The sequence below is a fragment of the Scyliorhinus canicula genome, chromosome 6 (assembly GCF_902713615.1).
Source record: "Scyliorhinus canicula chromosome 6, sScyCan1.1, whole genome shotgun sequence".
Lineage (NCBI taxonomy): Eukaryota > Metazoa > Chordata > Chondrichthyes > Carcharhiniformes > Scyliorhinidae > Scyliorhinus > Scyliorhinus canicula.
The window spans coordinates 126,495,795-126,521,340 of record NC_052151.1 but is presented as its reverse complement, the minus strand read 5'-3'; the positions used below and the strand labels follow the sequence as shown (position 1 = coordinate 126,521,340).

Below are 25,546 nucleotides of genomic sequence, written 5' to 3'. Positions count from 1 at the left end.
TACGCTTCCATAACTCGAAGAAAAAGAGCAGGTTCTGAAATGGGCCAAGGAACATCGAGATTGGAAGTGGGAGGACAATCCCGTGTGGGTCTACCAGGACGTTGGAACTGAGCTGGCGAGGAAGCAGGAGCGTTTAACAAGGCCAAGGCCTCCTTGCACAAGCAAGGAATTTTGTTCGGGGCGGTGTACCCAGCGAGACTGCGGGTCACTTATGATTCACTTTGATACATTGGAGGCGGTCACTTTCGTTAAGAAACATGGACTTGGCCAGGATTAGGAAGGTGGTACTGCAGAGGGGATGGCAAACAGGGGTTAGGCCTCCAAAATTTGTTGTATTATTATTGGGCGGCTCCCAATGGCCCCAGGGAAGTATATGGTGAGCTTGGTGGTGGTAGCCACGTTGAAGATTTAGAGGCAGTTTAGACAGCACTTTAAGCTGGAGGCCGGGTCGGGGAATGCCGATCAGGGGGAATCATGGGTTCGTGCCGGGGAGGATGGATGCGAGGTTTTGGGGATGGCAAGAGAGGGGGACTAAGGAAATGAAGGATCTGTTCCTGGGAGGGCGATTTGTAAGTTTGGAGGAGTTAGGTGAAAAGTATGGGTTGGTGTGGGGGGAAGGGTTTAGGTATATGCAGGTGTGGGACTTCGCGATGAAGGTTTTCTCTATCGTCCTGACAATGCCTGCCCCCTTGTTGTTGTCAGTGTTCTGTCAGTGGAGGTTGGAGCCGGGGGGGGGGTCCATTTTGGCGATCTATTGGAGGATTCTGGAGGAGGATGGGATATCTATGGAAGGTGAAGTGGGAGGAGGAGCTGGTGGGGATGCTGGAAGTGGGATTGTGGTGTAAGGTGCTGCGGAGGGTGAATACCTTGATTTTGTGCGTGAGGCTGGCGCTGATACAGCTGAAGGTAGCGTACAGGGTGAACCTCACAAAATCAATGATGAGCCGGCTGTTTGAGGTTGTAGGGGATGTCTGTGAGCGATGTGGGTCCTGCAAACCTGTTCATATGTTTTGATCCTGCCCGAAGCTGGAAAGGTTTTGGAGGACAGTGTTCAGTACAATCTAGGGGGTCTTACACATGGATATGGAGCTCGGTCCCCGAGAAACCATATTCAGTGTGTCAGACCAGCTGGAGCTGCAGGTGGGCTCGGAGGCAGATGTTTAAGCTTTTGCCTCGCTGATTACTTGCAGGTGGGTCCTGTTGGGTGGAGGTCAGCATCTCCACCCTGTGCCTCAGCGAGGCATGGGGACCTGCTGGGGCTTTTGACTCCAGAGAAGGTGAAGTTTGCGTTGAGAGGGGCTAGCGACGGGTTCTACAATTGGTGGAATTTGGTCAACGTGCACCAACGGCCGGGAGGGGTGGTTTGTAGTTACTTTGCAGTGTAGAACTGTTGAGCGATTTGCTAAATAAAAATACTTCCAAAAAAAAGCATTGACTCAGTTCAAATTAATGATGCTTTGGAATGCTGTGGGTTGGGAGGAATATTGGGGTATCTATATATAGTTATTGTTTTCTGAGGGTGACATTTTTTCTTCTCTTTCTCTGTTTTTCTTGGGATGATGGGGGATTTATGCTTCTCGTAGTTTGTTTATTGGTGGGGGCTAACTTCTATGAGAAGTGTTTCTTGTATTCTACTTGAACTTTATTGCTCCTATTGAGAACTCAGTCTTGTAGGAGTATTGGTTTGGGGAAATTTGTTTTATCCTCAAGGAGGGCAATAAAGTTGTGTTTTTTCTTCTCTATCCTGGGAAGGACTGCCCACGCTAGTATTAAAATTCAGCTAGTTAAGGGGAGTGAGATGGGGGGTGGAGGTGGAGGAGCTGCAGCTGTGGAACCAGTCTCACGTGATTTGACAAGCTTAGCATCTGCGAGCAGTTGGGGATTGGGGGGAGGGGGTTTTGATTATTTATCATGTATCAATATGTGTTTTTGGGTGCGGTGTTAGCTGGGGAGGGGTGGGGGGTGTGTTGGTTTGCTGATGGTGATTATGAGGTTCTCTTTGTCTCATTCTGTGGGTGGGTTTGGTGGTCATTTTGGCTGGGCCCTGGGCCTGTGTTTTTTGAGTAGGTACTTGGTAGTCCCTAGTGGTTGAAATGGCTGAATCGGGGATGAGGGTAGGTGGGAGGTCCCCAGTTTGACTGGCCACCTGAAGTGTAAGGGGGATGAACATCCAGGTAGAAAGGTTGTGAGTTTTTGCTCACCTAAAGAATCAAAGTGCTGATGTGGTGTTTTTGCAGGAGATCCATTTGCGGGTAAAGGATCAGAGCAGACTGCAGAAGGGGTGGGCGAGCCAAGTTTTCCATTCGGGCTTTGATGGATGGGCCCGAGGTACAGCGTTCTTTACATCGTCAGGGACCCGGGTTCGATTCCCGGCTTGGGTCAATGCCTGTGTGGTGTCTGCACGTTCTCCCCATGTCTGCGTGGGTTTCCTCCGGCTGCTCCGGTTTCTTCCCACAAGTCCCGACAGACGTGCTGTTAGGTGAATTGGACATTCTGAATTCTCCCTCAGTGTACTTGAACAGGCGCTGGAGTGTGGCGACTAGGAGCTTTTCACAGACACTTCACTGCAGTGTTAATGTAAGCCTACTTGTGACAATAAAGATTATTATTAAATGTGTTCTTTTTTGGGCCATGAGGACCGTAGCGGATTCCAATGGCAGATTCGTGATGGTCAGTGGGTCTTTGGCGGTTACGTCGGTGGTACTGGAAAATGTCTACGCATCTAATTGGGACGTTGTGTCATAAAAGAATGTTGGCTTCCATTCATGATGTGGATGCTCACCAACTGATCTTTGCAGGGGACTCCAACTGTGTATTGGATACGAAGCTGGATCGATCCAGGCCTAAATCGTTTGCTCTCTTGGGGGTGGCGAAGGGTCTCCTGCCCTCTATAGAACAGGTGGCGGCATTTGCACCTGGGGACAAGAAGTTCTCATTCTTTTCCCACGTGCATAAAGTCTATTCCAGGACTGACTTCTTCTAAATGGGTTGATCCGTCCTACCCTGGGTGTGGTGAGCAGAATCCTCGGTAATCTCAGACCGTGCTCCACACTTTGTGGACTTGGTCTTGGAAACAGACTCTAGTCAGCACCTGCTGTGGAGGCTGGATGTTGCTGGATAAGGGTTTTTTTCCAGGAACTTCGAGGAGTACACAAGATTCAATAGGAATGACTCTGTCTTGTCTCTCCCTCTACACTGTGGGAAGCCCTTAAACTGGTCATAAGGGGGAGTTAATCTCCTATAAAGCACATTTATAGATGGACGGTGAGGGTGGAGCTGCAGTGGTTAGCCGATGCGATTCTTGAGTCAGATCGGCAATATTCGTCTGACCCTACCCAGAGTTGCTTGCGAATAGGAAGAAGCTGGAAATGAAGTTTTATTTGTTGTCCACTGGGAAGATGGTTTGACAGCTATGGTGCTTGAGAGTTTTTTTATGAGTATGGAGAGAAGGCCCACCAGCTGAGGCAGCAGGCGGATTCCCGAGAGAGTATACAAATTAAAAACCCAGGTGGCAATTTGGTTTTCGCCCTGAACAAAATCAATGTAGTCTTTCAAAGTCTTTTTACAGGAACCTCTATAGCTCAGAGCCCCCGGAGAATAGTTTGGAGCTCTCACAGACCTCTATATCTCTCATTTTGAAAAAAGACAAAATCCCACACAGTATGCTGCTCCTCAACCCATTTATCTTCTGAATGTTGACACCAAACCGATAGCTGCGTATGGAGCTATGTATCCCGGTGGTGATTGCGGGCGACCAGGCAGGCTTCATTAAAGGATGGCGATTATCGGCTAACGTGCAGCGGTTATTGAATGTTGTCCTTTCCCCTTCTATGGTTTCCGAACCAGAAATGATTGATTCTTTGGACGAGGAGAAGGCATTCGGCAGAGTAGAGTGGGAGTACCTCTTCGAGACCCTGGGGAAGTTTGTTCTTGGGCAGAAGTTATTTTCATGAGTTTGGCTGCTTTATAGTGCCACTACAGCCAGCTTACGCAGAAACGCTGAGTGCTCGGGGTATTTTTCATTGAGTAGGGGTATTAGGTAGGGATGTCCTCTGCCACCACCACTCTATGGATGAATTAATCAAGCTACTCAGGAGCTTTGGCTCCTTTTCGGGATACTAACTGAATCTGGAGACAAGTGAATATTTGATGGTTAAACTCTCGGGAGGGGGAACTAATCTGGAGGTATTACCTTTTCGTCTTGCCAGAGGTAGCTTTTGTGAGACGTCCGGTGATGGCATGTGAAAGCAGATCACACGAAAGGTGCGTCTTGGTATTTTGATCCCTTCTGACTTCTTTTTCTGAAGTTTTTATGTTCTAACCCAGTATTTGGTGTGGAGAACGGAAAGACGACAGAGGAATGTCAAAAGCCTCAACCAAAAACACCACAGGAAAAAGGCCACTGGTAGCCCGATAAAGGAATCTCGGGGACAAAACAATGGCGGAAGTGGTCACACCCATTACGTTAGAGACGTTGGCTGGAGTGATGGCACAGAGTTGGAGAAGTTTGGCACGCAGATGATGGTCAGTTTGAGTGACAAGGGAAGGAGATTAAAGAGTCGTTCAAAGCCACGATCGAGGAGGCTTTGGGCCTGATACGGGACCAGCTGGGCAAGACGTTCAATGCTGTGAAGGAGCAAGGGGAGACATTGAAGGGCGTGGAAGAGTCCTTGTTGAGGCATTAGGGTCAGCTTGCCTCGTTGAAAGCGGAGATGACGGACAGGGATAGGGCCTGAAGGCCAAATTTGAAGATCTGGAGAACAAGTTGGGTTGCATGAACCTCAGATTGGTGGGCTTGCCGGAGGATGAGGAGGGCCCTGAGATCAACAGAGCATTTTTTAGAAATGTTCTCTTGATTGTTGGGAAGGGCTGAAGAGTTATCTGCTTTGGGATTGGACCAAGTGCATTGGGCTCTGTGGCAGAAGCCGTGGCTGAACGAGACACCGCGGGCATTGGCCATCTGAATTCAGAGTTACCAGAGGAAGGAGTGGGAACCGGAGTGGGTCAAGAGGAATTGTAACATCAACTGGGATGGGCACACGATGCACATCCACCAGACTTGGTACCAAATTGTCGAAGCGGCAGGTTGCCTTCAGTAAGGCGAAGGCGATGCTGTACAATAAGACTGTATGGTTTTGGTGGTGCATCCAGCGAGGCTGAGAGTTGCACTGGACCTGAAGGATCACTATTTTGACACAATGGAGCAGGCTGAGGCCTTCATCAGGGACAAAGGAATTGTACGGATTTGAGGAGGGTTGGTGAGATTTGTTCTGGATGTGAAAATTGGATCGGCTGTAAATATTGCAATATAGTGTGTTATTCTTTGCTCTTCTTTTTCTTGGAGGTTGAGAGGGGGGATTTTTTCTGGAGGCCAGGATCATGGGGATGATAGAGTGGAGGGACTGATATGGTAATTGGAGGGAAAGAGAAGCATGGTAAGGATGCTGGGATTTGGACAAGGGATTAGGGAGGATGGTTATGGGGGATGGGGTGTTGGCCTTTGCTTTCGTCATGTGTGGGCAGTAACGGGGGGGGGGGGGCGCGCTGGAGAGAACACCTTGCTAGCAGTCAGATCCATGGAGGTTTACGTACCCTGGGGAGAAGGAGTTCTCGTTTTTTCTTTGGTACGCAAGGTGTTGTAAGGATTGATTATATTATTATGAGTCAGACTCTTCTCGCGGGGGTGAAGAAGGCTGAGTACTCGGCCGTGGTTATTTTGGATCATGCCCCACATTGGATGGATCTGGTCTTGGAGGTCGGTTGGGAGCGTCGTAGGGGGTGGCGGTTAGATGTAGAGCTGCTATCGGACATGGGGTTCTGTGAGAATTTTGAGGGTCATACGGGAGAATGTGGAACATAATGATAAACCGGAGGTCTCGCCCTCGATTTTGTGGGAGGCTCTGAAGGTGGTGATCAGTGGAGAGATCATGGCATTTAAGGCACATGTGAACGTGAAGGCGAGGGAGGAGTGGATTGTAGGCACACGAGGCACCAGACCCTGGAGCTTTTGCCGTGCAAGAAAAAACGCCAAAAGCAGTTTGACCTGCTGTCCACAGTTAGGGCGGTTCAGCAATTGAGACAGGCAAAAGGGGTGGTGTACAAGTATGGGGAGAAGGCCACCCATCTCTTGGCTCACTAATTAAGGCGGCAGGAGGCTGCCAGGAAGATTGTTCAGGTTAGGGATTTGGAGGGTAGGCTGGTCTCAGCCCCGGATAAGGTGGATGGAGTGTCTAGGCCATTCTATGAGAGGTTGTATAGGTTGGAGCCACCGGAGGACGAACAAGGAATGGCAGAGATTCTGGGGGTTTGGAGTTTCCCAATGTGGGGAGGAATTGTGGGTGGTGCTAGAGGCGCCACTGAGCGAGAAGGAGATTCAGACAGCGCTGAAGCACATGTAAGCAGGGAAGACACCAGGGCCGGATGCGTTCCAAATGCAATTTTATAAGTTGTTTTTGGATCATCTGGGTCCATTGTTGCTGGGCATACTTAGGGACTCTTTGGCATGGGGCACCCTCCCAGAGACGTTGGGCCAGGCATCTTTCTGACTGCTCCTGATGAAGGATAAAGACCCCACAGAGTGTGGGTTGTATCCCTGATCTCCTGTTAAATGTAGATGCCAAGTTATTGGCCAAGGTACTGGCATTAAGTTTGGAGTATTGCTTTTCGGAGGTAATGGGGGAAGACTCAATGGGGTTTGTGAAGGGGCAGAAGTTGTCGTCGAACATGCGTCGGTTGAAATAAAAATTATTTTAAAAAAAAGAACATGCGGCGGTTGCCGAATGTGGTGCTCACCCCTATGGCCGGGCCGGTACAGGAGATAATTATATCATTGGACCAGAGAAGGTGTTTGACCAGGTGGAGTGGGGGTATCCTTTTCGTGGTGTTAGAGAAGTTTGGGTTTGGACCTGGGTTTGTGTCATGGGTGCGGTTGCTTTATGCAGCCCCGTTCACTAGTATTTGCACCAACACCATGACCTTGGCGTCTTTTCGATTGCATTGGGATTTGAGGCAGGGGTGTCCAATGTCTCCCTTGTTTGCGTTGGCAATTGAGCCCTTGGCTATTGCTTTGAGGGATGGATCATTAGAGGTTGGGTGAAACAGAGGGCGTTGTTATATGCAGATGATTTGCTGCTGTATGTTCGGGACCTGGGCCGACTCTTGGAAATATTATTGTTGGGGGGAGGAACTAGCTTTTGATAAATAGGGGTCTAGGTGACGGGGGATTGGACGCTGCTTCAGAGGTTGAATTATTCGAGCCTGGTGGGTAGACGTAAGTCAGACTTGTAGAGGTGGGATAGACTCCCATTATCGCTGGCGGGTTGGTTTCAATCGGTTAAGATGAACATCTTGGCGAGATCCTTATTTTTATTTTAGTGTCTCCGGTGTTCTTGCCCAAGTTGTTTTTCCGAAGTGTCGAGCGCCTTATTTCTGACTTTATTTGAGGGGTCCTCCAGAGAGACAGACAGGCAGGGGATCTAAAGCTACCAAATTTACTGTACTATTATTGGGCGGCCAATGTGGAGAAGGTATTGGGATGATGCGGGAACCCGGGGTTCTCTGGGTTCAGATGGAGTCGGGGTCATGTAGGGGGACAAGTATGGGGGCATTGGTAACAGCGCCACTTCCGTTGGAGCGGGCAAGGTACTCAACGAACCCAGTAGTGGTGTCTACGCTAGATATATGGAGGCAATACCCCGTCAGCATTTTAATTTGGGGGGGGGGGGGGGGGGGGTGTAAGCAGAAGGGTTTCTCTTCCCTTTTTTATTGTGTTTCTTGGATTTTAAGATTGTGTTGGGGATTTGTTTCGGGTTTGTGCTTGGTTAAGAGACTTTGTTTGTGTGTTTTGTAATTTTGTATAAAATGCCAATAATTTAATTAAAACATTTCCCAAAAAAAATGTAGCCTTTGTTATCTGGGTATCCGGGTGGCTCGTGACAGGTTATCGCCCCATGAATTGAACTACACTAGTCTGATGAGCAGGGTGTGGTCCGACTTGCAAAAGTAGACAACCTCCTTCTGTCCTCGGCTGGCAGGATTCAGAATATCAAAATGAATATTCTCCCGAGGTTTTTGTTTATCTTTCAGTGTCTCCTGATTTTCCTTCCCATGTCCTTTCTTACTAATGGCGTTGAAGGTGGAGCTGTAGTCGATGAACAGCAGTCTTACATAGGTGGCCTCTTTTATTTGGGTGGGTAGGGCACCTATGTAAGACTGCTGTTCATCGACTACAGCTCCACCTTCAACATCATTATCCCGACAAGACTAATAACCAAACTCTGCAACCGCTGACTTGATCCCTGTGCAGCTGGATCCTTGACTTCCTCATCAACAGACCACAACCACAATCTGTCAGGATAGGTAACAACACCTCCTCCACAATAATCCTCAACACCGGGGGCCCCGCAAGGATGTGTGCCCAGTCCTCTACTGTACTCCCTATACACACATGACTGTGTGTCAAGATTTAACTCCAGCTCAATCTATAAATTTGCAGATGATACGACTGTGGTGGGCCGTATCTCAAACAAAGACGAATCAGACTACAGGAGGGAGATAAATCACTTGGTTGCATGGTGTACCGAAAACAACCTTCCTCTAAATGTCAAAAAGACCAAGCAACTGATCACCGACTTCAGGAAGCATAGCACGACACACACTCCCATCTGCATCAATGGTTCTGAAGTGGAGATGGTCGATAGCTTTACATTCCTGGGGGTCACCATCACCAACAGTCAGTCCTGGTCCACTCACGTTGATGTAACAGTCAAGAAAGCCCAACAACGTCTTTACTTCCTATCACAGCTAAAGAAGTTTGGCATGTCTGCATCGACTCTCACAAACTTCTACAGATGTGCGATAGAGAGCATCCTATCCGGCTGCATCACAGCCTGGTATGGCAACTGCTCAGTTCAAATCACAAGAAACGACAGAGTGTGCTGAACTCAGCCCAGCGCATTACACAAGCCTGTCACCCCCACATTGATTCTTTATACACCTCCTGCTGCCTCAGGAAGGCAGACAGCATTATCAGAGACCCCTCAAACCCAGGCTTTTCCCTCTTCCAGACCCTTCCATCAGGCAGAAGATACAGAAGTCTGAAGACCCGCACATCCAGACATAGGAACAGCTTCTTCCCCACAGCTACAAGACTCCTCAACGACTCACCCTCAGACTGATCTGTTCCCAGTAAGAACACTATTCACAAAACCCTATGCTGCTCTTGCTCATGTATTTGCTTTGTTTGGCACCTTGTTCCGCCCTGTAACCAATCACTGTTTGTCAATGTACCATTTGTCAATATTTTCTGTTGATTATTCTTTTTGTCTACTTTGTATGTACAGTGTACTTTTCACTGTACTTCGGTACATGTGACAATAATTCAAATCAAATCAAATCAAGACCCCGAGAGTCCATAGGGCATTCCTTCAGAGGGACCGGCAGTCGGGGCGACTGGCGTTACACAACTTGCTCATTTAGCATTGGGCGGCCAACATAGAGAAGGTACTCTTCAAACCCGGTGATGGCGTCCACTCTTAAAATATGGCAGCAATTTAGGCAGCATTATTAATTGGGTTCCATGTCATTGCTGCGTGCAATCTGTGGCAACCATCTATTTGCTCCGTCGTGCTTAGACACAAAGTTTAGGTCTTGAGCGAGGATTGGGTGTACCTTGGGAGTTTTAGAGATCTATTTGTGGAGGGACAGTTTGCTAGTTTGGAGGTATTATTGATGAGGTTTCAACTTTCAGGGGCAAACTTGTTCCATTACCGCACATGATTGTGTTTGGAAGGCTTTCCCACATTTCCGTTGGCTCTGCCACCCTCTTTGTTGAGTAGCATCCCATCACTTTCATGGTCTGTTGGGGGGAGAATTTCCAATAGATGTGGGAAAATTGTGTCAACAGAGGTGGCCCCGCTAGATGAAGTGCAGGTAAAATGGGAGGGAGAACTGGGGCCTATTTTAGATGGGGGCATGTGGTGTGAAGCTCATCGTAGGGTGAACTTCACATCCTCCTGTGCGTGACTCAGTCTAATTGAGCACACGGTAGTACACAGGGTTCACCAATCTAAAGCGGGAATGAGTGATTTTGTTTTGGGAGTGGAGGACAGGTGTGAGCGGTGTCCTTTGGAACCTGCTAATCACATCCATATGTTCTGCCTGTGTCCCAGTGTGGCAAGCTTTTGGGTCTCCTTCTTTAACACTATGTCAGCAGCCTGGCGCCTTGTCCTTTGATGGCCATTTTCAAGGTGTCGGACTCACTGGGTTTGCAGACCGGGATGAAGGCGGATCTTCTCGCCTTTTCCTCGCTAATAGCCCGGAGGCAAATTCTGCTGGGGTTGCAAATTCTTCAATCTGGTTGGGTGACCACATAGCATTTTTACAATTCGAGAGGGTCAAGTACACCATGATTGGGCGAGTCGAGGGGTTCTACCTGAGGTGGCGGCCATTCATTTCCTACTTTAAAGAATGCATCACCATCAGCTGTGACAGCTGGGAAAGTCGGGGGGGGAGGTAGTTCTCATTGTTGAGGGAAAAGTGTTTCTCTCCTGGGTGGGCTTTGCATGGTTGGTTCTGTTTTTCCCAATATTACATTTTGCAACGTGCTGATATTTTGAATTTTGTTTGTTACAAATAAAAATATTTTTAAAAAGGTGTGTCTTTTAGAACTTTAAGTGAAGGCCAAGACACACATAAAATTTGAGTTGAACTTTAAGTCGATACTAAATATATTTGCAACTTAAGCAAATCCCTTTGGTAAAACATGTAAATTTTAGGACTTCTATTTAGCCTTCCTACAGACTTGAATAATGGTGAGGTCCTTACAAAAGCTATCTGCCTATGTGAACAATAATTTTCAGTTCTCGGTAGAAACAAAGAAAAAACTACTGCTGTTACTATTCACAGTATATAGCAAAATAAAAATAAAAATTCTTTATAATGTGGCATAGTTTACTGTTTGCTTATTGTCACAAGGAGGCTTCAAATGAAGTTACTGTGAAAAGCCCCTAGTCACCACATTCCGGTGCCTGTTCGGGGAGGCTGGTACGGGAATTGAACTGTGCTGCTGGCCTGCCTTGGTCTACTTTCAAAGCCAGTGATTTGTTGTACATGTAATATACTTTAAACCAGGCATTGTCAAACTCGGGGGCGCGACCCGTGGGTGGGGTTTCGGGAGGGTCGCAGAGCCGTCAGTCGTGGCTCTCCAGATCGCGCAAATCTGCGCGCAATAGCCGCAGCAGCAGGCTGTTAATAACGCTGACTGCAAGCGGCCTTCAAAATGGCCGCGAACATGTAAATAAAATGCGACCGCACTGCGCATGCATGCCAGATCATCGGCACTCATGCGCAAAACTATGCTCATGCATGCCGATGATCGGGCCTGCATGCGCAGTGTGGCCGCTTGTTTTTTTAAACGGTCACAGCTTTTTGTTTTACAAGTTCGGGGGGTTTTATTCATTTATGTTATTCATTGAATTTTTATTTTGTTCATTTATTTTATTCATTTTTTTTACGAGCTTGAGGGGGTTTCATTTGATCAAATTTTACAGGAGAAAAATGCAGAACTATGGACAGATGGAGACTCCATACTTTCTGACACCGGAAGACTTCACCTTCGTCCAACAGGTTCCATTGGAGGAGCGTGTACGAGGGCCAAAGGGACCCAAAACCATTTCCTCCATTTTTGTCAGCAGCAAACAAGGTAAGAGAAAATGGTGGGTCGCGCAGGTCGGCTGGTATGGGTCGCGAAGGTCGGCTGGCATGGGTTGCACCGGTCGGCCGGGTTGGGTCCCAAAGGTTGGCCGCTTGGTAAAAATGGGTCCCCGGAAAAAAAGTTTGAAGAACACTTCTTTAAACAGGTCTAATATAAGTAGTATGCGCACAAGAGAATATCGTAATCAAAGTTATCGCAAGAGAAAACTGAAGAACTTATGCCTTTTCTTTTCTTAAATATTTTATGCAAAACACAAATTTTGATTACTTTCGCTGTCCAATAAATTATTCCCTAGAGCTACTCATTTATTGCTTTGGGGGGATCTGGCCCCGGAAAATGTTGTCACGTTGTGAATGCGCAGTCTTGCTGTCAATCATTAAAAAGACCAGAAGTTGTACACATTGCTGAATGCAAAGGTCTGTTAGCGTGGTCATCTTCAGCTAACAATGAAAGATCTAGCAACTTGCAAGACCCAGTTATCTAACACAAATACGCAAAGGAAACACAGAAGGAAGTATCATGCAGGCAATTTTAAAAATGGCCAGGAAATTCCTCTGAGTTGCTTCTACTTTGTTTATGTCACTTGGTGGAGTTGGAGAAATCAATAGTATTTGCGAGCCATGTTTTTCAAACGTTTTGAATTACTATAATGCCCTTGTTACAAACATTATTCCGAGTAGTACATGTTCAGTTTAGTAACGAAAACTAAATGACAGCCAAACGAATGTTACAAATATATGGAGTTATTCTACTTATTCACTTTCTTGTTCCTTTTACTGATCAGGTTTTCTGACTGGCTATTATCCAATCATTGTTTAACGGCTCTTCACCGGTAGCTTTTATTAATTGCTTTCCTTGTCTTTACATCCTGCATCCTGTACCCTATCAATTCTGATTGGTTGCAGTTTTATATGTGTTAACTGTACGTCAATCAATGACAAGAAATTTGCATATATTCATATCAGGTATGACACAGGAATATAATGTGCCAGACTAAATGTGCCGTAGAGACAACGTTAATTTGCAGGTTTGGATCAAGGGGTAGCTGGATAGATAAATAAATAAATAGTCAGACACAATATACCAATACACATTTGCTAAACCCAACACAGAGCAGTCACCTTTAGAACCAAATAGAAGGGAAGGATTCTTCATAAATTGACTGAGCATGGCTTTTCTGAAGAAAAGAGTCTTCTTCCACCAATTTTTCCCATCCTGGTTATCTTTACTTAGGAACATATTTTGCCCACTGATTGTTCTGGTGTGTTGCTGAAGTGAAAGGGGAAGGAAACATAGCTGAATTTAACTTAACTGTGGTGGAAAGTGGGGCAGAGGCACACTGACCACTCACTATATAACCCACCCAACCTTCCTGTCCATTGGTTTCAATTAATCATGGATAGCTGACCTGCTACCATTCATTTTCTGACACTGCTGAAAGTTAGCATCAACCCTAATTTACTCAACTTCTTCTGCCCATTTAAAAAAGACATCTCACGGATTAGTTTTGCAACATTTCGCTGAAGATCCGTTCCACTGACAACAGGAATACTGCCGAATCTATTGCAAGAGTCACCCAGGAATGTGCATAGTGTGCCTGAGCAGAGATAAGAAGAGCCCCCAAACAATCTTATCATTGCCTCTGGTAGCTCTATCACAAAAAAGGGGAAAATTAGGTGGTGTGTCAGTAGCTCCACTGACCCATCACCTTTTAGACCGGCTGGCCCCATGCCCTAAGTGCCCTGGTAAAATGGGGTTGAAACACGAACGTGGTGGTTGCCTTGTCACGCTATCACCAGGTTGACAAAAAACTGCTTACAGTACTGCAGCTCTAAATCATCACCAGCAATGCAGTAAATCATGCATTGATATTTGATATTCTCTTACCTTGCAACTTTGGCACATGCCGCCAATGAAGAGAGGGTGCTCAAGCGAAATATTTTGACTTCCACAAGCAAGACAGATATCTGTAAACAGCGAAGAAAGCAATAATTAGCCTACATTAAACATATGTTTATATATAACGTTTTTTCTTAATGACATCTGTATGTATTTACCTTCAATGTTTCTGCTGTTTTGCCTCACATCATAGACTAGTCTCTCTGAAAAACAAAAGGCATTTATGAGAAACATACGGTTGATGTTACAGCTGTTCTTTTTCAATATTATTGCTGGAGCTCATACACTCCTGAACGATGTACAAACTCACTTCCTTGCTGCTAATTACTGGATGACCAGCATTAAATGCAGTTCCTGAATTAGAATCTATATGGTTGGAGGTGAGAAACAGGAAGGGAGCGGTGACCTTGTTTGGTAGTTATTATAGACCTCCAAATAGTGGGGAGGAAGTGGAAGACAGCATTTATAGGCAGATTGTGGAAACCTGCAGGGCAAGTAGGGTTGTAATAGTTGGGGATTTCAAATTGCCCTAAGATAGACTGGGAAAAGGGTAGTCTGTGGGGCATTGAGGAAACAAATTCCTGCAGTGTGTGCAGGAGAATTTTCTGGAACAGTACATTTCCAGTGCTACCAAAGAGTAAACTATGCTAGGTAACTTGACCCTGGGAAATGAGGCAGGGCAGGTGGAGAACCTTGGAGTGGGGGAGCCGTTGGGAAACAGCGATCATAATATAATACGATTCAATATTAAGTTGGAAAAGGACAAAGGTCAGTCACAGATTAAGATTCCCAGACTGGAAAAGGGCAAATTTTAGGGGTCTAAAATTTGAACTGGAGCAGGTTGATTGGAAATGCATTTTGGTGGATAAAATAGTTAATGAAAAATGGGAGACTTTCAAAGAGATGAATAGAGTACATGTTAGGTACATATACATGAGAAATAAATACAGGGTATCCAAAGCTAGAATACCCTGGATGACTAAAGATATTGATGATAAAATAAGGAAGTAAAAAAAGTCTTATAATGCATGCCAGAACAGTAATAGCAACAGAAATCAGGAAGAGTTTCTCAAATGCAGGAGAAAGGCTAAGGATGGAATAAGGAAGGTTAAGAGGAAGCATGAGGAAAGAATGGCAGGCTCTGCTAAATCAAATAGCAAAATGGTCTTCAAACATATTAATGGTAAAAGATTAGCGAAGAATAGAATGGGGCCCAAAAGGGACAAGCAGGGTAAACTGCTCAATGAAGCGGAGGGTATGGCAGTGGTACTAATTGAGTACTTTGCTTCTGTCTTTGCCAAATTAGAAGATGGTAACAATGACCCAATTCAAAATGTGGGTGTTGAGCAATTGAACTGTATGGAGATAGATAAAGAAAAGGTGGTAAATAGGCTGGCAGCACTCGAGGTAGAGGTCACCTGCCCTGGATAGGATGCATTCTAGATTGCTGAGAAAGGTAAGGGAGAATATTGCGGAGCTCTTGACAAAAACTTTTCAGGTGTCTCCGAACACAGGATTAGTCTCGGGGGTCTGGAGGATTGCAAATGTAATGCCATTGTTTAAGAAAGGGGCAACAAATAACTCAGGAAACTACAGACCTGTCAGATTGACATCAATAGTGGGAAAACTGATGGAGGCCATAATATGGGATGAGATTAATATACACTTAAGAAAGAAATCAGTTAATACTAGACAGTCAACATGGCTTTGTCAAGGGCAGGTCATGTCTGACAAATTTAATTGAGTTCTTTGACGAGGTGACACAGGCAGTGGATGAAGGTAATGCCGTGGATGTTGTATATTTGGACTTTTAGCAAACATTTGATACAGACCCATGTGGCAGGTTGGTTAGCAAATTAAAAATGATTGGGATTGATGAGTCCTTGGCATAGATTAGAAGTTGGCTAAGAGATAGGAAACAGAGTGTAGGTATAGAAGGGCATTTCTCTGGCTGGAGACGAGTTCAAAGTGGTGTTCCCCAGGGCTCAGTGTTGGGACCCTTGCTTTTTATGATTTATCTAAATGATTTAGAAGTGGGCGTTGAGGTCAAAATCTCTAAATTTGCAAATGATACCAAGCTAGGGAGAATAGCGAATTGTGAGGATGATGCTGAACGACTTCAGAGGGACATTGACAAGTTGGCCAAATGGCCAGACATCTGGCAGATTAACTTCAATGCAGCAAAATGTGAGGCAATGCATTTTGGTACAAGAAACATGGGGAGACAATATCGGCTCAATGGTACAACTTTGAGGGGAGTACAGGAGCAGAGAGGTCTTGGGGTTCAAGTGCATAATTCTCTGAAGGTGGCCAGGCAAGTTGAAACAGTTGGTAAGAAAGCTTATAGGATCCTTGGGTTTATAAATTAAGATTTAGAGTATAGAGTAGTAGGGGTATGGAACGCCCTGCCTGCAACAGTAGACGACTCGCCAACTTTAAGGGCATTTAAGTGGTCACTGGATAGACACATGGATGAAAATGGAATAGTGTAGGTCAGATAGGCTTCAGATGGTTTCACAGGTCGGTGCAACATCGAGGGCCGAAGGGCCCGTACTGCGCTGTAATGTTCTATGTTCTATGAAGTGGTGCTACACCTCTACCAATCATTGGTCAGACCACTGTGTTCAGTTCTGGGCACCTTATTTAAGGAAGGATGTTAAAGCCCTCGAGAGAGTGCAAAGAATATTTACTAGAATGATACCAGGAATGAGGAATTTTAGATACAAGGGAAGTTTGGAGAAATTGGGCTTGTTCTCCTTGGAGCAGAGATTAACAGGTAACCTTATTGAGGTGTTCAAAATCCTGAATAATTTTGACATGGTAAAGAGGATATTCTGTTTCCACTAGATGTATGTCAGTGACTCGGGGTCACAATTTCAAGATGATCAGAGAGCTAGGAGTCAGATGAGGAGAAACTCCTTTACTCAGAGAGTTGTTGGGGTTTGGAATACGCTGCCTGGGAGGGTGGTGGAGACGGATTCCATAGGAGGTTTCAAAAGACAGCTGGATACATATTGAAAGTGATTAATTTAGAGGGCTAAGGAGATAGGGCTGGGGAATGGGACGCGCTAGGTAGCTCTTTCGGGAGCCGGTGCTTACATGATGGGCCACGTTGCCGCTTTCTTTGCTGAAAGTAACAAAAACAAATATTCAAGCCCAGATTTCCCACTGCCCTTAAGTCCAATTGCAAGTAAGGCAGAATGTCTAGCCGTCAAGTAAATTACATATTTTATGTGTGTAAATTCTGAGATGACATCTAATTTACATAATCAGAAAAAGCACCAGGCACAAGGAATGTAACTGATGGTGTTTCCACTGGAAAACATGAAGTCCTGAAGATTTAAAGGCATGCAGAAGTTTAACTCCGATGGTATCCAGGAAAACGAATTGGAAAAAGACCAGTAGTACCTGTGAGGCCTGCAGGAACACAGAGAATCCCGAGTTTCGCCTATGTAGCTGTAGAAGTGTTGTTGGGCTAAGGCAAGCAGAGGAGAGAGACACTGGAACAGAATGATGTAGATCTCCAAGTCAAGCTGCTCAAGGACAGTGAAAGGGAATGAATGGGACAGGAAGTGTCAATACAAACACCCTGTCACTGGAGAAGGCTCATTAATCAGATATCGGCACTGGAAATTTCCTTTAGGCATTCTCCCATTCCTTCACTGTAACTTTGGTGAAAGACTAAGGTCGCTTCCACGACCTTGCCTCTCCACATGTGCTCTGATAGCACCTGGTGCAGCTCCAGCATACTCTCCTTTCTGCTCTTGCTACAGTTGATGCAGCTCCTCCGCCTCCTCATCTGCCACATGTCTCTCGAATCTCTCCCGTGGCAACTTTCCTCATTCGATCTCCCTCCCTGAAGGCAAAGAATAAATTCTGCCACAATTTTTAAAAAGATCTCTCTGCTTTACTTGGTTGCAGAAGTTGCAACTCTTTCCACACCACTCAACTCAGAATTTCACCAGAAGTACCACCATTCTTTGTGCAGCTGCTTTCTCTTTAAAACAGGTTTTTATTTTCCAATAGTGACCTTCACCTAGCATGGTTAACCTCGGATGGTTCAAACCCTTGGTCCTACTTTCATTTCAGATACCTATCAAAGGATTCCAATTTGTAAAAGGGTGTTAGCCCTTTGCTGCCTTCAATCAGTAACCCAATTGCGAAGTTCATCTCCGCAGGACAATGACACTGTCAATGGAAAATAGTGGTAATTATTTTCTGAGTAGATAGGAGGCTTCAAAATTCACATGGACTCTAATTTCTTTGTGGGTTCGACAACTGCAACTGCTCTCCAAAGATTACAAGATATCTACAGATGAGGAAGGCCATTTGTCCAATTAATTTATCTGTTCGGAAAGACAACACACTATCCCCATTGTTATATCTAATTGATTCAGTTTTTGCCTCAACTTGCTTACTGAAGTCCCTTTTGTTCTCTGCATGAAGTAGAGCATCCAAATTGCAGTACTAAAATCGCCTTTTACTAGTTTACTCAGAGTTTAATTTAAAGTAGTAGTCCAGATTTACTTTTTCATTCACAGAACAATCTTATATGACTATAAGGTCACCTCGTAGATGTCTTCTTTCCTGTCTGAAAAGCCGATGGTTTCTGGTCTTTCTCTATATTCCTGTTACAAGAGTTCTGCCTTAGGGCTCTTCTATACTCAGCCTTCAATGCTTTTTAAATGCTTTTCTTGTTTCTCAGTCATCAAGGTGTGAACTGACCAGAGCGCTACAGTTTGATGTTGATTTCCTATTACTTGTATTCCACTGTTTTTTCTATGTAGTCTATCCTTATATAAGCGGAGCTGATTGTGGCATTGATTGGATATGCTAAGCACTGAGTCAAAAATGACTTTCAATGTCACCTAATAATAATCTTTATTAGTGTCACAAGTAGGCTTACATTAACACTGCAATGAAGTTACTGTGAAAAGCCCCTCATCGCCACATTCCGGCGTCTGTTCGGGTCATAGAGGGAGAATTCAGAATGTCCAATTCACCTAACAACACGTCGTTCGGGACTTGTGGGAGAAAACCGGAGCACCTGGAGGAAACACACGCAGATACGAGGAGAACATGCAGACTCCGCACAGACAGTGACCCAAGCCGGGAATCGAACCAGAGTCCCTGCTGCTGTGAAGCAACAGTGCTAACCAGTGTGCTACTGTGCCGCCCATATTGTAGCTAAACATGGAGTGCATGTATGAGTATGTGGGTCATCCATTTTTTCCAAAGGAATATGGCTGACGTGGAATCTAACTCCAGATACCCGCCTTTGCCCTAAATTCTTTAATATCTTTGGCTGACAAAAATCTACCAATCTCTGTTTTAAAATTAGCAATTGATCCAGCATCAATTACTGTTTGCAAAAGAGTTTCAAACTTCTACCACCCTTTGCATCAAGGTATCCAATTTCACTCCTGTAAGGTCTGGCTCAAATTTTCTAACTATACCTTCAAGTCCTCAATGAGTAAAAATATTTTCGCCCTACCCTATCTGTTCTCCTTAATATCCTGAAACAATTTCTGGGTTGGCTCCTTCATTGTTATTACTGCTGCTAGTTTGGCATCAGCAAATTTGAACATTTGCATTTAGGCCCTAAGCATGGACAGTCCCATGAATGTTGCTGCTGTTTCAGTCTAGTTGCAGCAATGGAGTGTGCTGCCTTCTTCTGACCTCAAAGGCTGGATTACTGATAAGTACCACAGACAACCCTACTGATCTTGTTGGTGTAACCTGCATTCCAGTCGATCAATAGCCATGTTTGTGGAGTGCGCAGCAGGAATGAGTATGCATAATAAGGCTGTCACACGTGATAGTTTCACATGCGAGCTTTTCAGTCAGACATCCCTAAAGTTTGCATGTGGTTGAAAGGAAGCAGTGCAGTGCTAAGCAGCAGGAAAGGTTATGTAGCCTCTAGCAGGTCCATTACAGTATTTAGCTTGTTTCAGGTTCTTTGGATTCCTATTGGCATAAACAATATTCCATTGGAATAAACAACCAGCCATCTCATGCACTTCAATCATTGAGGTGGCTTGAGGCGAGGTGTAAGATTTTAAACAAAAGAAGGTCCATGGTTAAGATTTGCTCTGGTTGCAGAGGCTAACCTTGATATTTCAGAAGCTATTCAGAGTCTGAAAGAGCTGAAGGCATTGTTTGGCTGTATTATGGTATGCTGCTGATCACAAAAGAATCAATCACATATTAAAAGCGTGGAATACTTTCTTCTGAGCATAAGTTCACGCATTGAGCAAGAGAGTATGTATGATGACCCTGTGGGTGAAATCAATGATTCCTTGCAATGGTATTTGTGTGGAGGTAGATCAGTCCGCTTTTGACATATAGACAAAGGCCAACCATCATATATATGCTTCCAAGAACTAGTTTGAATATTCAGAATTAATTTTCCATATTTTCGTTCTGCTGACAGGGATTCTGATATGTTTCTCTTAACAATCCATGCAATACTTGTTAAACAATTTGGTTGAACAACAGGTTCGTACCTCGAGTTTGTTCGTCTATGATTTCTTTGACTTTTAGCTTCTCTGTGTTTCTTCTTGCTTTTTTGGCTGGGGGAGGCGGAGGATAAACAGAAGCTTCAGGCTCCGCCCAGCTTTCCGTATAAACCTCTTTGTAAGGATTTCGTTCTTCTGAAAATCAAAGAGCATCATTGTTACTAGATACAGGAAAAAAACTATGCAAAGACTACAAAAGGCAACATTGTACAGCTATGGAATGCTGACAGGTTTGGTGATATTCTTAAACATTCGGATAAAATTTAGCTCCATGGGCAGTAGTAAATTGACTGCCGTTATATATACATCTGTTCAGTTTTGCTTTCCATTGAAGTCATTGGGCGGGTTGTTTTGTGCCTCTGTAGAAGACGAATTTTGCCATCCACATATCCGTGGGCTGGATTTTCCGCCGCCGATCTATTTTTGATGCTCTGGTTCCCCCGCTGATGGCGGGATCGAGGTTCGTGCCCCGCATGACCCATTTGCATTCCATTAAGGTGCTGGCCATTGGATTCTCCATGCCTCTTGTGATTCTTCGGACATCTAGGACATGATTCATGCATGCGTGGATTGGTACAAGCATTTGCCAGCGTGCGACGTGGTGGACCTCACGGTGGGCCAAGGTCCATCAAAACACCCCATCCCTCCCTCTTGATTGACAGATGCTGGCTATTTCAAAGGAGGAATTAGCTTTGTTTGGTTTTCTAGCTCTTTGTGGTCGATTAACTATGAAGTGGTTCCTCTTTTGAGCAGGTGGTGTTTCTAACTGCAGTTATTTTAAAGAGGCCGTTTCTTCATTCTGAAGAGCTTTCTAGACCTTCTAACTGTGCAAATAACACTTCAAAGATTTCCAGCACACCAATGACCTACATTTGTCTTCACCAATCTTTTACTCTTCCTATACCTATAGAAACTTTGAGTCAGTTTTTATGCTTCACGCAAGCTTACTCCCGTACTCTATTTTCCCCTACTTAATCAATCCCTTGGTCGTCGTTTTCTCAATTCTAAACTGCTCCCAATCTATTGTTTTTCCTGGTCAATTTGTATGCCTCTTCCTTGGATCTAATGCTATTTCTAATTTCCCTTGTAAGTCATGGTTTGGTCACCTTTTCCATTTTACTTTCGTGCCAGACAGGAATAAACAATTGTTGCAGTTTACCCATGCATTCTTTGAATGCTTGCCATTGCCTGCCCACCATTTAAAGTAACATTTCCCAATATATTGTCGCTAATTCATACCTCATACCATCGTACTTCCCTTTATTACAATTCAGGACCCTAGTCTCAGAATTAACAATGTCATTGTCCATCTATTCTAACATATCATGGTTGCTCATCCCCAAGGTCTTGCACAACTAGATTGCCAATTATTCCTTTCTCATCACACAGTACCTTGTCTTGGATGGCCTGTTCTATAGTTAGTTCCTCAAAGCATTGGTCCAGAAAACCATCCTGCATACACTCCAGGAAATTCTCATCTACGGTGTTGTGACTAATTTAATTTGGCCAATCCAAATGGAGATTAAAGTCACCCATAATTACAGATGCTCCTTTATCGCATGCATCTCTAATTTCCTGTTCAATGCCATTCCCAACATCAACACTACAGTTTGATGGTCTATATACAACCCCCATTAATATTTGTTGCCCCTTAGTATTTCTCAACTCTGCGCATATAGATTCCACATCATTGGAGCTAATATGTTTCCCCACTATTGCATTAATTTTCTCTTTAACCAGTAATGCAACCCCACCACCTTTTCCCTTGTTCTTCCTAAGTTGTGAATATCCCTGGATGATCAATTCCCATCCCTGGTCACCCTGAAGGCATGTCTCCGTAATCCTGATTAAATCCTTCGGGCGCGATTCTCCGCCCCCCACGCCGGGTGGGAGAATAGCGGGAGGTCCTCTCGACATTTTTCACGCCCTGCTGATATTCTTCCCCCCCCAAGCCCGACCCATGCCACGAATCGCCGCTCGCCGATTTTTACGGTGAGCGATAATTCTCCGAGGCCGATGGGCCGAGCGGCCGGGTCTTCATGCCCGTTTCAACACGGCAGCAAACACACCTGCTCGCTGCCATCGTGAAACGGGCGGCAGATGCCCGTTTGGGGCATCTGGGGGCCTGATTGGCACGGCAGTACCACGGCCGTGCCAAGGGGGGCATAGGCCCACGATCGGTGCCCACCGATCGCGGGCCGTGCGTCCGTAACAGACGCACTCTTTTCCCTCCGCCACCCCGCAAGGTCAAGCCACCACGTCTTGCAGGGCGGCTGAGGGAAAAGACAGCAACTGCGCATGCGCGGGTTGGCGTTGTCCAACCTGCGCATGCACGGCTGACATCATCGGCCGCGTCAGCCGGCGTGACGCTTGACATGCGGCCTTGACGACCGTCATCAAGGCCGCGCTGCCGTGACGCACGGGGCCGCACTCCTAGCCCCGCCCGGGGGGGGGGGGGGAGAGAATCGGTCCCCGGAAGTGGGCGTGAAGGCTGCAGTGGGTCACGGCCTGTCCCACGGCAGCCTTTACGATTCTCCGCATTTGCGGAGAATCTCGCCATACTTGTTTACATCTAATTGCATGATTAATTCATTCACTTTATTGCAAAAACACAGTGCGTTATGATACAAAGCCTTAAGGCTTGTCTTTTAACACTATTTTTCACTGTGGCACTGTTTGATTCTGGCCCTTAATTTCACAGCCCATCATTGTTCTTATTCCCCTTTCTGTCTTTTGTTCTTCTTCTGAATTGAAAAATGAAATGAAATGAAAATCGCTTATTGTCACGAGTAGACTTCAATGAAGTTACTGTGAAAAGCCCCTAGTCGCCACATTCCGGTGCCTTTTTGGGGAGGCTGGTATGGGAATTGAACCGTGCTGCTGGCCTGCCTTGGTCTGCTTTAAAAGCCAGCAATTTAGCCCAGTGTGCTAAACCAGCCCCTCTTCTGACACCTTGCATAGGTTCCCATTTCCCTGTCATTTTAGTTTAAACCCTCCCAACCACTCTAGTAAATACACCCCCTAGGCAGAGGTGGACTTACAATGAACACACAGCGCTGCAGCGTGAGGCCGCTGGCCAATGGGGGCACCCAGACTGAGAGATGGCTACGTGTGCCCCTACACGTGTACCTCTGCTGTGAAGCCTTCAGCGAGGCTAGGAGGAGGAGGCGCAGGCCAACGGCCACCAAGGGGATCAGCGAGGTGATTCTTGGCCTCCAGTCCAGGGCTGGGGGTGGGCACGCAACCAGCCAAAAAGAAAAGGGGCCATCAGGTCATATAGCCAGCAGCAGCAGCCAGGCAGCTAGTCAGGAGCACACATGGTTGTTGAGGTCTGGCCACCCTGGTGAGAGCAGAGAATTGAGCAGAGCAGTGGTAGGAAGGTGCAAAGAAGGCCACAAGTGCAGGCTATGTTCTCCTGCTGGAGCTGAATTGTATATGATTTGCTCTCTCACTGAGAGGGCAAATCATGGAGCAATTCAGTGTCCTTTGTTATGTAAATTTTTGCATGGTGAGGAATACATACAGTTGAGGGAATCCCACTATCGGGCCACCATTTTGAGCGGGCAGCCCGTGAACAAAATTCTGCGGCTAGCCACCGCCCCCCACTCCTCCCCCGCACATCAGCCACCCACCCCTTCCCCACATCGCAAAGCAGCCCCTCCCACTTCTGGTTTTTCTGGGTGCCCCCTTACTCCAAGCTAGAGTCCTCCTTAATCACCTTCTCCTGTGGCTGAAGAGCTCTTCCCAGAGTCGTAATGTGGATTCTGCTCACTAAAGGGCACAACAATGGCCATCATTTTCACTGTGTGGCAACTACAAGAGAAATTCAGGGAGCGGCACAAACCCTTGCACATGGCTTTTTGTGACCTCGCAAGGCCTCCAACATTGTCAACCGAGAGGGATTATGCAGCAGCGACCTCCTTTTCTGCTGCACCAAAAGTTTGTCACCGTCCTCGGCCTGCTCCACGATGACATGCAAGCTGTGATGCCGACCAATAATCCACCACAGACCCAATTCATGTTCGAACTGGAGTCAAGCAAGGCTGTGTCACTGCACTGACGCTCTTCTTGATCTTCCTTGCTGCAATGTTTCATCTCATTCTCGGCAACTCCCCGCTGGAGTGGAGCTAAACTACAGAACAAATGAGAATCTGTTCAACGGTAGCACGGTAGCATTGTGGGTAGCACGGTAGCATTGTGGATAGCACAATTGCTTCACAGCCTCAGGGTCCCAGGTTCGATTCCGGCTTGGGTCACTGTCTGTGCGGAGTCTGCACATCCTCCCCGTGTGGGCGTGGGTTTCCTCCGGGTGCTCCGGTTTCCTCCCACAGTCCAAAGATGTGCAGGTTAGGTGGACTGACCATGATAAATTGCCCTTAGTGTCCAAAATTGCCCTTACTGTTAGGTGGGGTTACTGGGTTATGGGGATAGGGTGGAGGTGTTGACCTTGGGTAGGGTGCTCTTTCCAAGAGCCGGTGCAGACTCGATGGGCCGACTGGCTTCCTTCTGCACTGTAAATTTTATGAAATCTATAACCTGCAGGCCAGATCCAAGGTCATTCCATCCTGTTTCACTGAAATACAGTTTGCAGACAATGTTCCAAGCCATCGTCAACACCTTCAAAGGGTTCACATTAAACATCTGTAACCTTCCCCTGTCATACAGCACTGATCTTCAGTGATCAAAATCCACGATAAGGCCTTGGATAATGTGGACCACATTCAATACCATGGGAACCTATCGTCATCAAGTGCAGACATCGACATCAAGGTCCACACCTTCAGTGTGCCAGCGCAGCCTTTAGTTGCCTCAGGAGGCGAGTGTTTGAAGACCAGACTGCAGACCCAGCACCAAGCCATAGCCTACAGTAGCAGTGATACCTGGCTCAGAGACGTGGACTATTGACAGCAGCCTCCTCAAAGCCCTGGAGAAGTATCATTAATTCTGCCTCCATAAGGGCCTGGAAATCCATTGGCAGGATAAGTGCACCAACATCAGTGCTCTTGCACAGGCCAACGTCCCCAGCATCAAAGCCCTGACCACACTAGATCAGCTCCGCTGGGTGGGCCACATCATCCACATGCCTGGCAAGAGACTCCCAAAACAAGCTTTGAAAAAGCGCAACATCCCCACTGATACTGGGGATCTTTGGCCCAAAACTGCCTGAAGTGGAGGAAACGTATGTGGGGAGGAACTGAACTGCTAGAGTTTCATCGCTGAGATCAAGCTGAATCCAAGCAACGACAGTGAAAGGAATGTGTTGCAACCTGGGCACCCCACGTACCTGCTCCTCCCCACGCACCTGCTCCTCCAACCACCATCTGCCCCACCTGTGACAGACTGTAGGTCGTGCATCGAACTCCTCAGTCACCTGAGAACTCATTTTTAGTGTGGAAGCAAGTCACCCTCTGCTCTG

The 25,546-nt window shown here is 46.1% G+C and overlaps 1 protein-coding gene across 14 annotated transcripts in view; it reads right to left on the bottom strand.

Moving 5' to 3' along the window:
* dnmt3ab (DNA (cytosine-5-)-methyltransferase 3 alpha b) overlaps nt 1-25,546 on the bottom strand; it is a 709,318-nt gene that overhangs the window by 179,376 nt on the left and 504,396 nt on the right. For all 14 annotated transcript variants that reach the window (XR_005460997.1, XR_005460998.1, XM_038800092.1 and 11 more), the window contains 3 exons: nt 20,119-20,265; nt 13,771-13,815; nt 13,601-13,680 (listed from right to left, as the gene is read on the bottom strand). Coding sequence is in view for 12 of the 14 variants with exons in the window: in XM_038800092.1 (XP_038656020.1) it covers nt 13,601-13,680; nt 13,771-13,815; nt 20,119-20,265 (272 nt within the window). In the remaining 2 variants the exon portion in view is untranslated. The remainder of the gene's footprint in view (nt 1-13,600; nt 13,681-13,770; nt 13,816-20,118; nt 20,266-25,546) is intronic.